The 18,032-nt window shown below is 46.7% G+C and overlaps 1 protein-coding gene across 2 annotated transcripts in view; it reads left to right on the forward strand.

Annotated features, from left to right (window-relative positions):
- The window catches only part of CLIP3 (CAP-Gly domain containing linker protein 3), a 33,725-nt gene extending 15,991 nt beyond the window's left edge, over nt 1–17,734 (forward strand). For both annotated transcript variants that reach the window (XM_081200430.1, XM_081200429.1), the window contains exons 6-14: nt 923–1,041; nt 2,500–2,736; nt 4,291–4,426; nt 5,647–5,787; nt 8,282–8,416; nt 8,890–9,013; nt 11,236–11,300; nt 14,450–14,522; nt 17,104–17,734. In XM_081200430.1, coding sequence (XP_081056556.1) covers nt 923–1,041; nt 2,500–2,736; nt 4,291–4,426; nt 5,647–5,787; nt 8,282–8,416; nt 8,890–9,013; nt 11,236–11,300; nt 14,450–14,522; nt 17,104–17,158 — 1,085 coding nt within the window. In that variant the 3' untranslated portion in view covers nt 17,159–17,734. The remainder of the gene's footprint in view (nt 1–922; nt 1,042–2,499; nt 2,737–4,290; nt 4,427–5,646; nt 5,788–8,281; nt 8,417–8,889; nt 9,014–11,235; nt 11,301–14,449; nt 14,523–17,103) is intronic.
- The last annotated feature ends 298 nt before the right edge of the window (nt 17,735–18,032 follow it).

The following is an 18,032-nucleotide window of genomic DNA, read 5'->3' on the forward strand; positions in this document are numbered from 1 at the left end:
TCCACCGATGTTTGTTGTGTTCCTTTTTATTATTTTTTTTTAAAAAAAAGTAATGGGCACTCAGCTCTGAAATACTGTAAGGCAGGGGAAGTCAGCCCTTGCCAGCGTGGTCCGTGATCAGGGATGATGGGAGTTGTAGTCCACAACATTGCAGGGGGTTGAACTAGATCACCCTTGAGGGTCCCTTCCAACTCTACAATTTTACGATTCCACGATCTGGAGTGTATCGTGTTGACTGCACCAGCACCATAATTCAAAAGCATCAATTCTCTGGCAATCAGCCTTCTTGATGGTCCAGCTCTCACTTCCATACATCACTACTGGGAAAACCATGGCTTTTACTATACGGAGCATTGTTGGCAAGGTGATGTCTCTACTTTTTAGGATGCTGTCTAGGTTTGTCATTGCTTGTTAGTCTTTAAGGTGCCACAAAACTCATTTTTGCTGTAAGAGCAACCCTTCTGGAATTTTTGTAGCTTCCCATGGCCTTCACGTCCTTTGACCTTGTCCCATAAACAGCCTCGCATGCTGTGGCCTGGTTTGCACATAATACTAAGCCAAACAACAGTGATTATTTTACCCTTCTCCCAGTCTCCCTGATGCCAGGCTACTTGGAGCTAAGCTATAGTTTGTTTCTCCCAACAAACCATGAGTTGCAACCAAAGTTGTTCCCGCTTTGCCGCTTTGCCGCTTTGCCGCTTGCCTAGGTTTGAAGGAGACTAAGGCGAACCATGGCTTAGTTCTGGGTAACATGGCGAAAGGAGGAGGGATGGAGCAGCCTCAGTTTCCTCTCTGGTTGCCTGCACGCTTGCCCATTCTCACTAAACCATGGTTTGGCTCATCGCTGCGAGTAAGTGCGAAATGCTAACAGTGGCAAGTTGGTTTAATACCTGCACGACCTGTATATTCCTTCCCCCTTCAGTTCTGAACTCGACGTGTAGCGACTTCAACCACGGAACAGCCCTCCACATTGCTGCTTCCAACCTGTGCCTTGGGGCCGTGAAATGTCTCCTGGAACATGGTGCCAACCCTGCCGTCAGGGTAAGCAAGGGAAGCTGTGGTGGATAAATGTATTGATGATGATGATGATAGTAGTAATATATTATTATTTATTACTTATACCCCGCCCATCTGGCAGGGCCTCCCCAGCCACTCTGGGCGGCTCCCAAAAGAATATTAAAATCACGATGAAACATCAGACATTAAAAAGCTTCCCTAAACAGGGCTGCCTTAAGATGTCTTCTGAATGTCAGATGGTTGTTTATTTCCTTGACATCTGATGGGAGGGCATTCCACAGGGCAGGTGCCACCACTGAGAAGGCCCTCTGCCTGGTTCCCTGTAACTTGGCTTTTCACAATGAGGGAACTGCCAGAAGGCCCTCGGCGCTGGACCTCAGTGTCCAGGCTGAATGATGGGGGTGGAGATGCTCCTTCAGGTATACTGGGCCTTTGAGGCCATTTAGGGCTTTCAAGGTCAGCACCAACACTTTGAATTGTGCCCGGAAACGTACTGGGAGCCAGTGTAGGTCTTTCAGGACCAGTGTTATATGGTCTTGGCAGCCACTCCCAGTCACCAGTCTAGCTGCCACATTCTGGATTAATTGCAGTTTCCGGGTCACCTTCAAAGGTAGCCCCACGTAGAGCGCATTGCAGTAGTCCAAGCAGGAGATAACTAGAGCATGCACCACTCTGGAGAGACAGTCTGCGGGCAGGAAGGGTCTCAGCCTGCATACCAGATGGAGCTGGGATACAGCTGCCCTGGCACTTGCTCTTCTTCTGTTGTTGTTATTATTATTATTACCCACCCATCTGGCTGGGTTTCCCCACCCACTCTGGACGGCTGATAGGAAATGCTTTGTAGGAGGGAGGGAGGAAGGGACAAAAAATGGGGGGTTGAGGAGGGTCCTTTTGGGGAAAGTAAGAGAGTGGGAAGTGTCCCTATTTTCATTTGTGTGTGTGTGTGTGTGTGTGTGTGAGAGAGAGAGAGAGAGAGAGAGAGAGAGAGAGAGAGAGAGAGAGAGAGAGACTGAAAGGCTGGAGGAGCAATCTAGTCTTTAACACAGACACAAATATAAGAACAGTGCCTGTACATTTTGCCTCCCATCTCTTGTTCTACAAATGCTAGAAGCTTCCTCTCCCTTTTCACTGAAATCTGGTAGTCTGGGGTTTACGGTTCATGGGGTGTGGAGGATTCCTCCCCCTCCCCAGACTCTCATGACGTCTCCTCCAGCTCAATTTAGATTCCACCTAAACATTCGGAAGAACTTCCTGACAGTAAGAGCTGTTTGACAGTGGAATTTGCTGCCAAGGAGTGTGGTGGAGTCTCCTACTTTGGAGGTCTTTAAGCAGAGGCTTGACAACCATATGTCAGGAGTGCTCTGATGGTGTTTCCTGCTTGGCAGGGGGTTGGACTCGATGGCCCTTGTGGTCTCTTCCAACTCTAGGATTCTATGATTCTATGATTCAACGCCCTCCCTGCGCAATGCTCTCTCCCAACAGAACAGCAAAGGCCAGGCGCCGTCCGACGTGGTCCCAGACCCCATGGACATGACCTTGGACAAAGCCGAGGCAGCCATGGTCGCCAAGGAGCTGAAGCAGTTGCTGCTGGACGCTGTGCCCTTGAGCTGCAACCTCCCCAAGGTCACCCTGCCCAACTACGACAACATCCCGGGCAACCTCATGCTCATCTCCCTCGGCCTCAAACTCGGCGACCGCGTCATGGTGGACGGGCTGAAGGTAAGGCCAAGGTGTCCCTCATCGTGGCAGGTGGGTTTGGGACCCTTATCACCAGTGTCTCTTGGCGAGGACTGAAAAGCCCACGGTGATTACATCTAATGGGTTGCGTCCAATGCTAGTCCTACTCAGAGTTGACCCACTAAATCAATACAGTGGTACCTCTGGTTGCGAACGGGATCCATTCCAGAGGCCCGTTGGCAACATGAAAAGAGCGCAACCCGCAGCAGTGCGTCTGAGCACGCACCGGTTGCGATTCGTCGCTTCTGCGCATGCACGTGACGTCGTTTTGCGCGTCTGCGCATGCGCGAGTGGCAAAACCTGGAAGTAACCCTTTCCGGTACTTCCACGTCATAACCTGAAAGAACGTAACATGAAGCAGACGTAACATGAGGTATGACTGTACTGTTCGTGTTAAGGAAAATTCTGGGGTGGGAGATTATCCAACAGCCCAGCTCGTTGGGGTGCAAGTCCCCGGAGAGTCCATGCGGTCAGTATAAGAAGGAAGTTGCAGCCAAGTAATTTGGAGGAAAATAGCGGTCAGTAGACCATGATTTTTATTGTTGCACAGCAGGTCCCCCCAGGAGTAAGAACCCTGAGCATGGGGTGACCTCCTCTTTTAAACCTTCCCTCTTTCCCCCAGAATACACTTTGAGAGGCATCATGGATACATCATCACTACATCACTAGCATGTCACAAATGGGGAGGGTTACACAAGGAACACAGGTGGCGCTGTGCTCTAAATCACAGAGCCCAGGGCCTGCCGATCAGAAGGTTGGCGGTTCGAATCCCCGTGACGGGATGAGCTGCCATTGCTTGGTCCCTGCTCCTGCCAACCTGTGCAGACATACGTTGGTTCCCTCGGCCAGTAAAGCAAGATGAGCGCCGCAATCCCAGAGTCGTCTGCGACTGGACTTAACGGTCAGGGGTCCCTTTACCTTTTTACACAAGGGTTACATGAGTTCAACATTAGGTCACTTTATCAGAGACCTTTCCCAACACCTCTTAAGTACCCATCGCCGGAAGAACAGTGAAACTCCTGACATCTCCTTGCCCTCAGGACTGGTCTGGAGATGGGCTTTCAGAACACCTGGCTTGCTCAACTGCCTCTGCGGATGTCCGTTGTTGCCCCTTGGTCACTCCCTGGGTGGGGGGCCGTGTCTGTGCTCTCACGCTGGGGGAATTATGGCGGGATGCCCTGTTCCTGCTTCTTGGTTCATGGAGGGAGGTGGAGCCTAAACTCACTTTTCTTTCAGTATTAAAATGGTGTTGGAATGAGGAGAGTCAGTTAAAAAATGGATTTTCTACAAATTTATAGGTATCTTCCCTGAGCTGTCAAGTTGAAGGGATACATTCAGGCATAATATTTGTAACATTGTAACAACTTTACAGAGGCGCCCACCATGTCATTTCCGCAACAGTTCGAAAGTGAGGGAAGCTGCTGCCAGCCTGTGCCAACAATATTAATTTAGATGGGTCAGTGGTCCGATTCATTTTTCTAAAGTGACTTCCTCTGTTGCGTCTTGTTTCCCCAATCTCGCCTTGCCTCCCCGCAGTTGGGCACCTTGCGTTTCTGCGGCACAACGGAATTTGCCAGCGGCCAGTGGGTGGGCGTGGAGCTGGACGAGCCGGACGGCAAGAACGACGGCAGCGTGGGAGGAATCCGTTACTTTATCTGCCCTCCGAAACACGGTAATCTAAAGCGGGGTTATGCCCCCCTTGACACCAGCACTCCTCTGCCATCAAATCCAGCAGCCACCCAAGTCAACTACACAAATATCAAATCTGTAGAAGAGTGCAACTCCTGGGTTTCCCCCAGCACACGCCTTTTAGGCCAGGGGCTCCCAAAGGGGGTGGTTCTGCCCCCTGGGGGAGCGGGATTTCCTAGCGGGATGCTAAGAAGGGGGTGTCAGGGGGTCACTGGAAGTATAAATTGTTAGAATTCCCGCTCCATGATTGCAGTCATGGGATTGTTGTCTATCACACGACGGTATATGTTTTGACTCCACAGAGTAGGAAGTGATGGAGACAGGATGTTTGCGTTCCTGTGTTCCGTGAAGTGGACCTTTTTCCTTTTTCTCTTTGCTGTCTGATGCTAGAGAGAGAGGGAGCCATGTTGCAGTGCTCTGTGTATGTTTATATGTAAATAAAGTCGATTAGCCAAAATGCTGAGTTGCTGAGGTCTGTTACGCAACTGCGAAGACTGCGGATCCCTAAGTGTGCCGGTGTCGGGTGGCATCGGTCGCTGTGATGTTCAGGCTGAAGAAAACTTATGAAGCTCCCGAACGATCGACCAGGAGGGAGAGAACATGCCAGTCGGGCATGTGTCTCTGCCAGGGTCCTACTCGAGTGTATGCTGAGCTCCTGACATAAATGACTGCCATTTTGAAAAGCTGGCATCACCAAGTTTTTTTGAATTGATTAAACTAAATGGTTCTAATTGGATGTTTCCGAGCACAATTCAAAGTGTTGGTGCTGACCTTGAAAGCCCTAAATGGCCTCGGTCCAGTATACCTGAAGGAGCGTCTCCACCCCCATCGTTCAGCCCAGACACTGAGGTCCAGCTCCGAGGGTCTTCTGGCAGTTCCCTAACTGCGAGAAGCCATGTTACATGGAACCAGGCAGAGGGCCTTTTCAGTAGTGGCACCTGCCCTGTGGAATACCCTCCCATCAGATGTCAAAGGAATAAACAACTATGACGTTTAGAAGACATCTGAAGGCAGCCCTGTTTAGGGAAGCTTTTAATGTTTAATGCTGTATTGTGTTTTTAATATCCGGCTGGCAGCTGCCCAGAGTGGCTGGGGAAACCCAGCCAGATGGGCGGTGTATAAATTGTTGTTGTTGTTTGCACAGTTCTTACCCGCCATGTAAGCTTTGGGCTTCCGGTTTCCCTTCCCCTTTGCCCTTCCCAGGAGTGTTTGCTTCTGTGTCCAAGATCACCAAAGCCACCGATCAGACGCCTTCGTCGGTGACCTCCACCCCACGAACCCCCCGCATGGACTTTTCCCGCATGACCGCAAAGGGCCGGAAGGAAAAAGACAAGGACAAGAAAGGTAAACTGGACTCTCTTTCATTGTGGTCTCTCCTTTTAAGCAGAGGTTGGAGGGGCCCCTGTTGCGGATTCTTTACTTGAGACTCCTGAATTGCAGGACGTCAGACTAGAGGACTCTTGTGGTTACTTCCTGTTAGGATTCTTTTCCCATGTTGCAGTCACGGGATTGTTTCTATCCCACGACAGTGTATGTTTTCATTCCACATTGTGGGAAGCGACGGAGACAGGATGTTTTTATTACTGTGTTTCCGTGATGTAGGACATTTGTCCTTGTGTTCTCTCTCTTTGCTGTCTGATGAGCAAGAGGAAGGAGCGGACTTGCGATGCTCCGAGTATACGTGTATACGTAAATAAATGTAGTTTCGCCAAAAAGCTGCGCTACTGAGTCTGAACGCTGACTGCCTATACTTCTGATCCTGAAGTGTGCTGATAGTTCTTGGTATCAGTCGCTGTGATGTTTGGGCTGGAGAAAGCTTTTGAATCTCCTGAAAGAACGACCAGGAGGGAGAGAACATGCCAGTCAGGCATGTAAATAAATAAATAAACCTTTATCGTCACTATACCACCTATGTGCAGTGAAATTAAACGAGCCCCACTCAGTCTTGTTCGATCTCTGTGTGCTTGTCGGAAGTCAATTGCACTACTCTTTTTTTCCATTCAGCAGCACAATAGCCCACGGATAAAAGCTGTTCTTTAACCTGTTAGTGCGGCTAACTATACTTCTATATCTCCTGCCTGAAGGTAGGAGACTAAAGAGGTGCTGCTCAGGGTGTGAGTCGTCTCTAAGAATTTTCCTCGCTCTCTTGAGGCAGCGGTCTCCCGCGAGGGCCTTCTCAGTGGTGGCTCCCGCCCTGTGGAACTCCCTCCCGCCAGATGTCAAAGAGAACAACAACTACCAGACTTTTAGAAGAAATCTGAAGGCAGCCCTGTTTAGGGAAGCTTTTAATGTTTAATAGGTTATTGTATTTTAATACAGTGGTGCCCCGCAAGACGAATGCCTCGCAAGACGAAAAACTCGCTAGAGGAAAGGGTTTTGCGGTTTTTGAGCTGCTTCGCAAGACGAATTTCCCTATGGGCTTGCTTCGCAAGACGAAAACGTCTTGCGTTCTTTGCAAGTTTGTTTCCTTTTTCTTAACACCGTTAATACAGTTGCGACTTGACTTCGAGGAGCAACTCATAGAACGCGGTGTGGTAGCCTTTTTTGAGGTTTTTGGTGATTTTTGAAGCTTTTCCAAAACTTTTCCGACACCGTGCTTCGCAAGACAAAAAAATCGCTAGACGAAAAAACTCGCGGAACGAATTAATTTCGTCTTGCGAGGCACCACTGTATTCTGTTGGAAGCCGCCCAGAGTGGCTGGGGAAACCCAGTCAGATGGGCGGGGTATAAATAATAAATTATTATTATTATTATTATTATTATTATTATTATTATTATTATTATTATTATTTCATCTAGCGAACTCCGGGGACAACCCATGATGTCATGTGCTGTATTCACCACCCTCTGTAGGGATTTCCTGTCCATGGCTGTCAAACCAGCGTACCACAATGTAATACAGGATGAAAGGGCACTTTCTATTGTGGACCGGTAGAAGGAGATCATCAGTTTTTGTTTGACATTGTTCTTTCGCAAGACCCTGAGGAAATGGAGTCTCATGTGTCTCTGCCGGCTTCCTACTCATGCGTAGGACCTCCTGACACTTCCAACTCTCCAGGTCTATGATTCTATACAGATAGTTTTACAAACAACAGACATAATAAAATTATAGACCTGGATGTGTCGTAGGAATCCCCCGCAATTGTTTTCAGGTGTTCACCATGTTTTTGGATGCTTTTAAATACGTTTTATTTTAATCGAGATAGAAATTTGATAAATAAAACAAGATAAATAAGTTATGTAGTGAAATATACTCGGAATCGAGTGTGGATTTCATGCTCTTTATTCTGCTCATAGTGGTGAGGAGGAATGGAAGTTCCCCCAGAATGTGTGCTTTATATACATTATTTACACAATGGGCCCCAGGTGATTGGCTAATTCAGGGATTCTCCTGTAGGCCAATCAGCTTGCGGATTCCCTTCCACCTGGAGCTGGATTGGGTGGCTCCTGTGGACCAATCAGACTGCTGCATTATGGGTCCTATTGTTCTAGGACCAATCAGACTGCTGCATTCTGTGTCCTATTGTTCTAGGACCAATCAGACTGCTGCATTTTGGATCTTATTGTTCTAGTACCAATCAGACTGCTGCATTCTGGATCCTATTGTTCTAGGACCAATCAGACTGCTGCATTCTGCGTCCTATTGTTCTAGGACCAATCAGACTGCTGCATTCTGCGTCCTATTGTTCTAGGACCAATCAGACTGCTGCATTTTGGATCCTATTGTTCTAGGACCAATCAGACTGCTGCATTTTGGATCCTATTCAACTCAGTACATAACATGTAGCAAACTAAAACATTCAGATCTCGCTTCTCCCTACCCGTCTGCTCTGTCCAGCTCTCAGGAAGAAGTCCTTATCTGTTGGCAGCCTGGACCGTGAAGGACTGAAGATTGAGATTGGGGATCACGTCCTGGTGGCAGGTCAGAAGCAAGGCATCATTCGTTTCTATGGGAAGACAGATTTTGCCCCAGGTAAGCCAAGAGCAGGTGATCTGGGAATCCATTTCCATTGGAGGAGTTAAGATCCTGTCTAGGGGGTGGGGCAGAGCATTGAGACCGACGTGCAGACTTTGGAACGGTACCATTAGAAAAATAACCCCAGGAGTCCTGATTCGAGCTCAAGGTCCTGAGTTCAAGTCCTGACTCTGCTGTGATGTCCCTGCGTGGCCTCAGATCATTTTCAGTTTCACCCCTTTGACAATGGGAGTAACAGTGGTCTACCTCAGGTGTTGTTCTTTTGGGAGAGTGCAAACGAGGACGCTGATTCCAAAGCATTCTGCGGGATTAAGGTTGTAGTCCTCAGCATTACTAATGTGGGAGGGAGTCCCCTTTGAAATCTGTGAGACGAATTCCTAGTCTCTGTTGGAATTAGCAACAGCAATTTAAAAATCTGCATTTCTGTCTAATTTGCATGTTTTTCTTTCCCTTTCTCTCTTTCTCTCCAGGCTACTGGTTTGGCATTGAACTTGACAAGCCCACAGGAAAACACGATGGCTCTGTCTTTGGAGTTCGCTATTTCACCTGCGCCCCTAAGCATGGAGTCTTTGCCCCTCCTTCCAGAGTGCAGAGGTGTGTGGGATTTATATTTGGCGTGATTTAACAAAATGCTAAAATAGCTTTTAACAGAGCTAAGAGTGATCCTCTTCTAATTTGGGGAGCATATTCTGGAGAGAAGCTGCTGATTCGTTTGCTGCCTTTACTTGAAAATTAGGCGGTATATATTGCGGGATAAGGGACGCGGGTGGCGCTGTGGGTTAAACCACAGAGCCTAGGACTTGGTGTTCAGAAGGTCGGTGGTTTGAATCCCTGCGACGGGGTGAGCTCCTGTTGCTGGGTCCCTGCTCCTGCCAACCTAGCAGTTCGAAAGCACGTCAAAGTGCAAGTAGATAAATAGGTACCACTCTGGCAGGAAGGTAAATGGCGTTGCCTTGCGCTGCTCTGGTTCGCCAGAAGTGGCTTAGTCATGCTGGACACTTGATCTGGAAGCTGTACGCCGGCTCCCTCGGCCAATAAAGCGAGATGAGCGCCGCAACCCCAGAGTCGGCCACGACTGGACCTAATGGTCAGGGGTCCCTTTACCTTTACCTATATTGTGGGATGTGATACATAAGCAGCAGTCAAGTACAAACATTCCTTGTTTTCCTAGAGTGGAGATGCAAGGGGATGTTTGGTCCAGCCAGTCGAAAACTTCCTGTTTCCTCCTGGCTGGGACATACTTCCTTTACATCTGACTAGAGGTGGGCGTGACCTTACCTGTCCAGGTAACAAAAGGGACAAAGCACCCAGCACTCTCTCTGTTTTTCACTTCCTCTGTCATTGGAGCAGCTTTTTAGCTAGAAATGCTCTGTTGGCTTCTAGCCAACAGAGGACACTGGGATTATCCCCATATGGGATAGATCCACATGTATAACTTTGTAACTAAGTCTGCCTTCAGGGATCCAACTGTGAACTGAATGTGAGTAAACTTTTTTATATACAGTGGACGCTCAGGTAGCGAACGTGATCTGTGCGGGATGCATGTTCGCAACCCACAGTGTTCGCAATCTGCAGCAGCGCGTCTGTGCACACACGGGTTGCGATTCGGCACTTCTGCGCATGCGCAAAGCATGATTTAGCGCTTCTGCACATGAGCGGCTGCCGAAACCCAGAAGTAACCCGTTCTGGTACTTCTGGGTTTTGGCGGTCCGTAACCTGAAAAAAACGCAGCCTGAAGCGTCTGTAACCCGAGGTATGACTGTACTTTACACAAGATTGTGGCGTGTTTATTCTTTTAAGAGGGATATAAGGGAACTTACCAGGAACCTAAGAGTGAGAGGCTTAAACAAGCCTGCAACCAGTTATCTGCTGTGCATTTAAAAGGGGAATGTAAACTCTGCTAAGTAAAGGAACTTGCTAGCACAGGTTAGGAAGGATATTAATAAACAATATATCCTCTCCTGCCTCCCTGAACATTTAAAAATAATCATAGCCACTACTACAAACACCAGAGTTCCAAAGGGGGCATGTGGGAAGACACCACGTTGAGAAGGATCTTGAGAAGCTGGAAGGTGTGCAGAGGAGGGTGACCAAGATGATCAAAAGCCTGGAAACTAAGCCTGATGAGGAACGGTTGAAGGAGCTGGGTACGTTTAGCCTGGGAAAGAGGAGAAATGAGAGCCACCTTCAAAAATCTGAAAGGAAGATGGAGCAATCTTCTTTTCTGATGCTCCATAGGGCAGAACCCAAACAGTGGCTTCCAATGACAAGGAAGGAGATTCCGACAAAAAACCAGGAAAAAAATTCCGATGGCAGGAGCTGTTGAACAGTGGAACAGTTACAGATAGGTAGCCGTGTTGGTCTGCCATAGTCAAAATAAAAAAATTCCTTCCCGTAGCACCTTAAAGACCAACTAAGTTAGTTCTTGGTATGAGCTTTCGTGTGCATGCACACTTCTTCAGATACACTGAAACAGAAGTTGCCAGGTCCTTCTATATAGTGAGAAGGTGGGGAGGGGTATTACTCAGAAGGGTGGTGGGAATGGGAGATTGGCAGATAGCTGAGATGAGCCTGTTGACGACTCTTAACGACTGTAATAGGTCTTACAGGAAAAGGCAAGGGGTGAGAAGGTGAGAAATGGCTTAGTCATTTATTATTATTTAGCTTGTGGCTCCTGCATTGCAGGGAGTTGGACTAGATGACCCTGGGGGTACCCTTCCCAATCTAAAATTCTTTGATCTCCTGGCAATTAATCTGGTTTTTATGCTTGCATTGTTCTTGACTGTGAATTAATCGTGGCCATCTCTCTGCTGCAGAATCGGAGGCCCCAGAGATTCCCAGGGAGACGGCACTTCGGCAAAGAAAGTCCACCAAGTCACTAGTAGGTACACCCCGGGTTTTGTCCCCTGTTTCCTCCCACATGAGCAAAGATGCAAAGTTTCCAAATATCTATTCCCCACTTTTGTCGGCCTCCTGTGCTTTTTAATGCTGCCTGACAAGTTCAGCAGGTGATGTTTTCCCATATACCGTATTGGCCCGGATATAAGCCGCACCCGGATATAAGCTGCAGCTTTAAAATTCAAGGGGGGGGGGGGAAAGAAAAGACAATACCCGAATATAAGCCGCTCCCTTCGAATCCGGCAGACACTCACACCCGTTCCGTTTTACCATATGTCTGTTTCGGCAGATATCGTAAAAGCTCGTTTTTGTAAGGTCGGAAATTTAAGCCGCACTTTAACTTTTCACGGTCGGAATTTGGGGAAAAAAGCGAGGCTTATTTTCAGGCCAATACAGTAGATGCAGGCTGCATTAAAAACTTTTATCACATGCCTACCTAGACACGTACTTTTGTTTTAAAACTGCTGACATTCACATGTTTTGATGAATTTTATGTTAAATCGCCGTTTTTTAAAAAAAATACTTGATTTCATTGCTCTTTTAAAATATTTTATATTATTTTATGCAAACCACTTAGAGTTTCTTTTTGTTGATTAAATGGTACATGGATCTTGCTAAATGCATTTTAAAAATTACTAGATTTCGGGTACAGGAGCCTCTCCCTCCTAAAAAACAACCGTTTGGCAACCCTATGCAAGAACCGGGAAGCAAAGGGCTGAATTGTCTCATGCACGTTGTAGGACAGGATTTCATAACAGGACATATTTGTGTAAAAAGAAGAAATTATTTTACGAGAATATACACCTGTGGGTGGGTTTGTTGTTTGTTTGTTTGTTTTGCAAGAACAGCGGCCAGAATATTGATCACAAAGAATTGGAAGGGGGAGAAAATCATTATTAGAATGGCAAAGCCAGCTCTGTGAGTTTGTGGAAATGGCGAAGTTGACGGCAACTATTAGAGGCCATTCAAATCAGAGAATAATTAAAGAGCGGGATGGAGTGGAGGAATACATGAAAAAATATGGTTCCGGAATCGGAATATTAATAGATAATGTGTAAAACGTGCAGGGGTAAGCAAGGAAATAATAAAAGAATCAACTGAATAATTATTAAACTACAACAACACAACAAGAAGGAAGAAGTTTAAAAAATATTGAGATCACACATGGTGAAGGGGAGTGGGGGGCATAGGGGAATTTATAAAAATTTCTAATATAATATTTCTAATTGTGTTGCATTTATAAATAGCAAAGGGAAGTCTATAGCAATTAGGTATATTTTAATTTAGTCAGTTATGTAGCAGGCTTATGTTACAAAACGAATATGGATTTTGAATTTGATGTTTGTAATTTTTTCAGTTTTGGAATAAAGTTTTAAAAAAAGAAGAATTAGGGGAATCTGAGAGACCCATTTCACTTAATCTTCAGGAGTGGCATGGATCATATTTTCCTCCTCTTCTGGATTTCCTTTGCCCATTCCCTTCTTTCTCTGATGGAAATAGGGACGTCCCATTCCATAACGATAATTTTACTATTTATACCCCACACACCTTACTGGGTCCCCCCAGCCACTCTGGGCAGCTCCCAACATATATAAAAACATAATAAAACATTAAAGAAACTTTTAATGTTTAACAGACTATTGTATTTTAATATTTTGTTGGAAGCCACCCAGAGTGGCTGGGGAAACCCAGCCAGATGGGTGGGTTATAAATGGAAAATTATTATTATTATTATTAAAACTTCCCTATACAGGATTGCCTTCAGACGGCTCAGGGAGTCGGATAACACCATACCCTCCAACATTTCTCCAATGAAAATAAGGACGTCCTAAGGAAAAGTGGGACATTCTGAGATCTAATAAGAAACTGGGACGTCATCTCTAAATCGGGGACGTCCCTAGAAAATAGGGGCACTTGGAGGGTCTGGGAATGGCATCTTACCTGGGGCAGAGATAGGAACCCTCAGAAGGTGGGGGCAAGAAAGAGGCATCATTAACTGAAAGTGCCCCCCTTTCTCCATTCTTTTTTTTTAATTTTTTTATTCATTTTTCATTTTCGTTCATTACATACACCTCAATTCCTTAACATTTACTATATATTCCTCCCTCCCTCTCCTCCAAGACTTCCCCCAACTTGCGTTTCTGGTTTGTTTCTATTTTTGCCCGCTTTGCTGTCCTTCAACAAAATAAGTTATTAATAATATAACATCAAACCTTAAAAACATAAAAATGAAATTAAATACATCATCTTATTTTGCTATCTTCCAAACCTAAACTGATGCTTATAATGTGAATGTTTATTTAAATCCTGCCATCAAGTCTATAGCCTTTCTTTGTTTCTGCAAACATAATATGAATGGTTCCCAGTCTTTTTCAAAGTCTCTGTTGTCTTTTTCTCTTAGTCTTTCTGTCATTTTTGTCAGTTCTGCATAGTTCATCAACTTTTCTTGCCATTGTTCCTTAGTTGGTATTTCTCCAATCTTTCAATTTTGTGCAATCAACATTCTTGCTGCTGTAGTGGCATACATAAATAAAGTCCTCATTTCTTTTGGTATGTCTTGACCTAAAATACCTAATAAAAAGGCTTCTGATTTTTTTACAAAAGTTATTTTTAACATTTTCTTCAATTCATTATACAGTGGTGCCCCGCAAGACGAATGCCTTGCAAGACGGAAAACTCGCTAGACGAAAGAGTTTTCCGTTTTGGAGGTGCTTCGCAAAACGAATTTCCTATGGGCTTGCTTTGCAAGACGACAATGTCTTGCGAGTTCCTGCTGGTTTTCCCCCCTCCCCCCCTTCTAAGCCGCTAAGCCGCTTATCAGCTGATCCGATCAGCAGATAAGCCGCTAAAAGCCGCTAATAGCGCTAATCCACTAATCCGTCAATGGGCTTGCTTCGCAAGACGAAAAAACCGCTAGACGAAGAGAATCACAGAACGGATTCTTTTCGTCTTGCGAGGCACCACTGTATATCATTTCCCAGTAGGATTTTACCTTCTTACAATCCCACCACATGTGATAGAAGGTACCTTCTGTTTCACATCTCCAACACTCTTCCTTTTTGTTTTTATACATTTTTGCCACCCTTTCTCCGTTCCTAAAAGGACCACCTCTTCCTTTCCCCTCTCCTGCAGTCTCACAGCCAAAGCGCAACTTCACAGCAGTCAGAACCCCAAAAGATATCACATCGGAAAACTCCATCTCTAGGTAAGGACAACCTATGTTTGCCTCCCTTTGAAATCTCTTCAATTCACAAACATCTGGCATGTCCAGCTCCCAAGAGACTGTGATCTACTCCCACTATAAAAAAACTGACAGTGATCTACCCATTGGATTGACCAAAGTTGTTGAGTTTTTTGGGAGGGTGTCAATCAGGATCACGTGATCGACCAGGGACACCCCGCGATCAACCGGTAGATCGCGATGGACCGGTTGGACATGCCTGACCTACGTAGACTCCTGTCCTCCTCCCACGCTAAGTAGCGAAGTAAGTGGGAGGAACTTGAGTGGACCAAGGAGGGGAGCCAAGGACCCATTTGGAGCACCCATTGGGGGGAGGCCTACTGAGGATTTTGCCTCTCAGCCTGACCACTGAGGTGGATTTTGGGGGGCTTGAGCAGGTCTGGGGTGAAGCCTAGCAGATTTGGGCAGGTCCGGGGCCTAACCTAGAGCAGGGATGGGTAACCGGTTGCCTTCCTGATGTTGTTGGACTACAACTCCCATCAGCCCCAGCCAGCTGAGGTCATGGATGATGGGAGTTGTTGCTACAAGGAAGAAGTTGGAAACATCCATTTCCTAATTCGCACTTAACCACAAATTATTGTAAGGTTCGAAAGGACAAACGGTGGGGAGGGTAAACGATGAACCGCAAACAAGCCAGGTTCAGAAACCATGGTTTGATCCTGTCTTGTTTCAATAATACATAGCTGCTGCTGCTTCTTTCTTCTTCTTCTTTGGCGATCACTTGTAGCTGAGTAAGATTGTCTTCCATAAACATGGTTTTAAAAGTGACTGTGGAGGCCAATTCTGGATCCACACGTCTTTCCACAGTGGGGACATTGGTTTCTGGGTGGGAGTTGATCACAGTGTGGATTTGCCAAGCATGCCTTCCTCTTAGCACATTTCTCCCTTGCATCTTGAGTTTGAGTAGACCCAAGTGGCGCTGTGGGTTAAACCACAGAGCCTAGGTCTTGCCGATCAAAAGGTCAGTGGTTCGAATCCCCGTGACGGGGTGAGCTCCCGTTGCTCGGTCCCAGCTCCTGCCCACCTAGCAGTTCGAAAGCACATCAAAGTGTAAATAGATAAATAGGTACCACTCCGGCGGGAAGGTAAATGGCATTTCCATGCGCTGCTCTGGTTCGCCAGAAGCGGCTCAGTCATGCTGGCCACATGACCCAGAAGCTGTACTCCGGCTCCCTCGGCCAGTAATGCAAGATGAGTGCTGCAACCCCAGAGTCCGCGACTGGACCTAACGGTCAGGGGTCCCTTTACCTTGACCTGAGTTCGAGTGTTTTCAAAGCCCATGACACCTTTGGTAAAGGCTGTTCTCCAACTGGAGCGCTCACAGGCCAGTGTTTCCCAATTGCTGGCATTTATACACAGTTACACCTTTTTGGACATAACAATAAACTGTGGTTAGTGTTAGAAACAAAATGGATGATTGCAACCTTATTGAGATGAACGGCTAATGTGCAAACCCAAGACTCCCTTGTACTCATTTGTACAATCATATTCCTTTAGTACTTTATTTTCATAACTGCCCCAGTAACTTAGTGATGGATGTTGTTGGCTGTTCTCTGGGTCTCTCCCCTCCCCCCCCCCCAATATTGTGTCTTATGATCTGAACTATGAATTGTTTTCAAGTCTCTCTGAGTGCAGAGAACATAAACATGGTTTAAATGAATTCTGCAAATACATTTGCTCAAAGCAAATTGCCTTCAGAGCAGAAGCAGAATTTCCCTTCTGGATCCGTACCTGACTTTCAAATCCACCCTAGCATATATATATACAGTACAGCTGGCTTGGGCCTTGCCTTACCAATGAAAGTGCCTAAGCTTTACATTGAGAGGAATTACTTTAAACCCGCCTTCTCCAACCTCAATATTCGTTATTGTTATTTATAAAATTTGTTAGTCGCCTCATCTTTCGCAAGGCAGCTCAAAGCGACTTGCAACCATGACGTGCCCTCCAGATGTTTTGGAACCACAACCCACCAGCCCCAGCCAGCATGGGCCCCTCCAGCACATCTGGAACGCAACAAGTTGGAGAAGGTTGGTTTAAGGGACGTCCAGAGCATTGATTGTTGAGACGCACATGGAGAAACCGGGAATCATTTAGTGGTTCTAGGAAGTGGACCTTTCACTTCCGGGTGAATTTATTTCACAATTACCCGTATTTTTCGCTCTATAGGACGCACCAGACCACAAGACGCACCTAGTTTTTGGAGGAGGAAAACAAGAAAAAAAATATTCTGAATCTCAGAAGCTGGAACAGCAAGAGGGATCGCTGCGCAGTGAAAGCAGCAATCCCTCTTGCTGTTCTGGCTTCTGGGATAGCTGCGCAGCCTGCATTCGCTCCATAAGACGCACACACATTCCCCCTTACTTTTTAGGAGGGACAAAGTGCATCTAATAGAGCGAAAAATACGGTACATTTCCATGCCAACCTTCATCCGAAGATCAAAGGGCAGTTCATACAATGTAACATGTTTCATCTTCTGCTGCTTCTCCAGAGCTTCATCAATAGTCATTTTTCAAACTCTCTCTCCCCTTCCCTTTGTCTTCTGCAGGTTACTTTTCTGCTGTTGGTTTCCGTGGATGCTCCGTGCAGAAATGCAGTCGTAAACCTACCTGCGGCTCCCTCTTCCCTTTTCCCCTGCTGTTTCTTCGCTCTCCAAGTAATCAAAGACTGCTCTTCGGTTATTTTTTGCCCTCATCTCTCCTCCCCTGATTGCCGTTCTAGTGAACCCCAGTGCCTTGTTAAAACATATTAACACCACCCCTCTAGTAGTTTGTGAGAAATGCTATACTTATACCTTCCGTCCCCCATTTCCTGGCACTCGTACCCATGGGATTTCGGCTAAAGCAGGTCTCTTCTGGCACCTCTTCGTTTTCCAGCCTATTAATTGGCACCTAAAAGCTCACGCGCTTAGTCGGCTCAGACGTCTTTAAATGGAGGACAGAGCCCTAGGAGCTATGGTTTGGAGATAAATCTCTGGCTTCCTCCCCACTCGCCTGGTGCGTGTCGCAAAAGATCCCAAACTCGCGGAATTTCTCATTATGCCTGCTGGAAAATCACACGTGCAGAGCAGATTGCCTTGGTAGAAGCTGAAGCCTGCTGCCTGAGACGAGATTAATGTTATCGTCCCTCTGCTATGCTCCCGGTTCTGCCCTCTCCTCGTTCTAGCTTTCCCCTAAAAAGAGGGTGCCCTGGGCAGCCTGGTCGCTTGCGCTGCAGGCCTGTTCAGGGGCTGCTCCGAAGTGAGCCCCATTGAGTTCACTATTTGCAGGTAAGTGTGCTCAGCAGGAGCGGCTAACCCATGGCCTGTGGGCAATGTCCACATCCACCTCCCCCAGCAATTTCTGGTGGCCCCCACAGAGCAACTGGCTTCTTTCCCTCTGCTCCCCAGACAGGCGGGTCGTGCTGATGAGTCCCGACATTGCACAAAAGGCAAAAACCTGCCTTTGAACCCCAGTTGCTGGCAATTGCAGGTGGGGA

This window comes from Podarcis bocagei, assembly GCF_964188305.1.
Source record: "Podarcis bocagei genome assembly, chromosome: 7".
Lineage (NCBI taxonomy): Eukaryota > Metazoa > Chordata > Lepidosauria > Squamata > Lacertidae > Podarcis > Podarcis bocagei.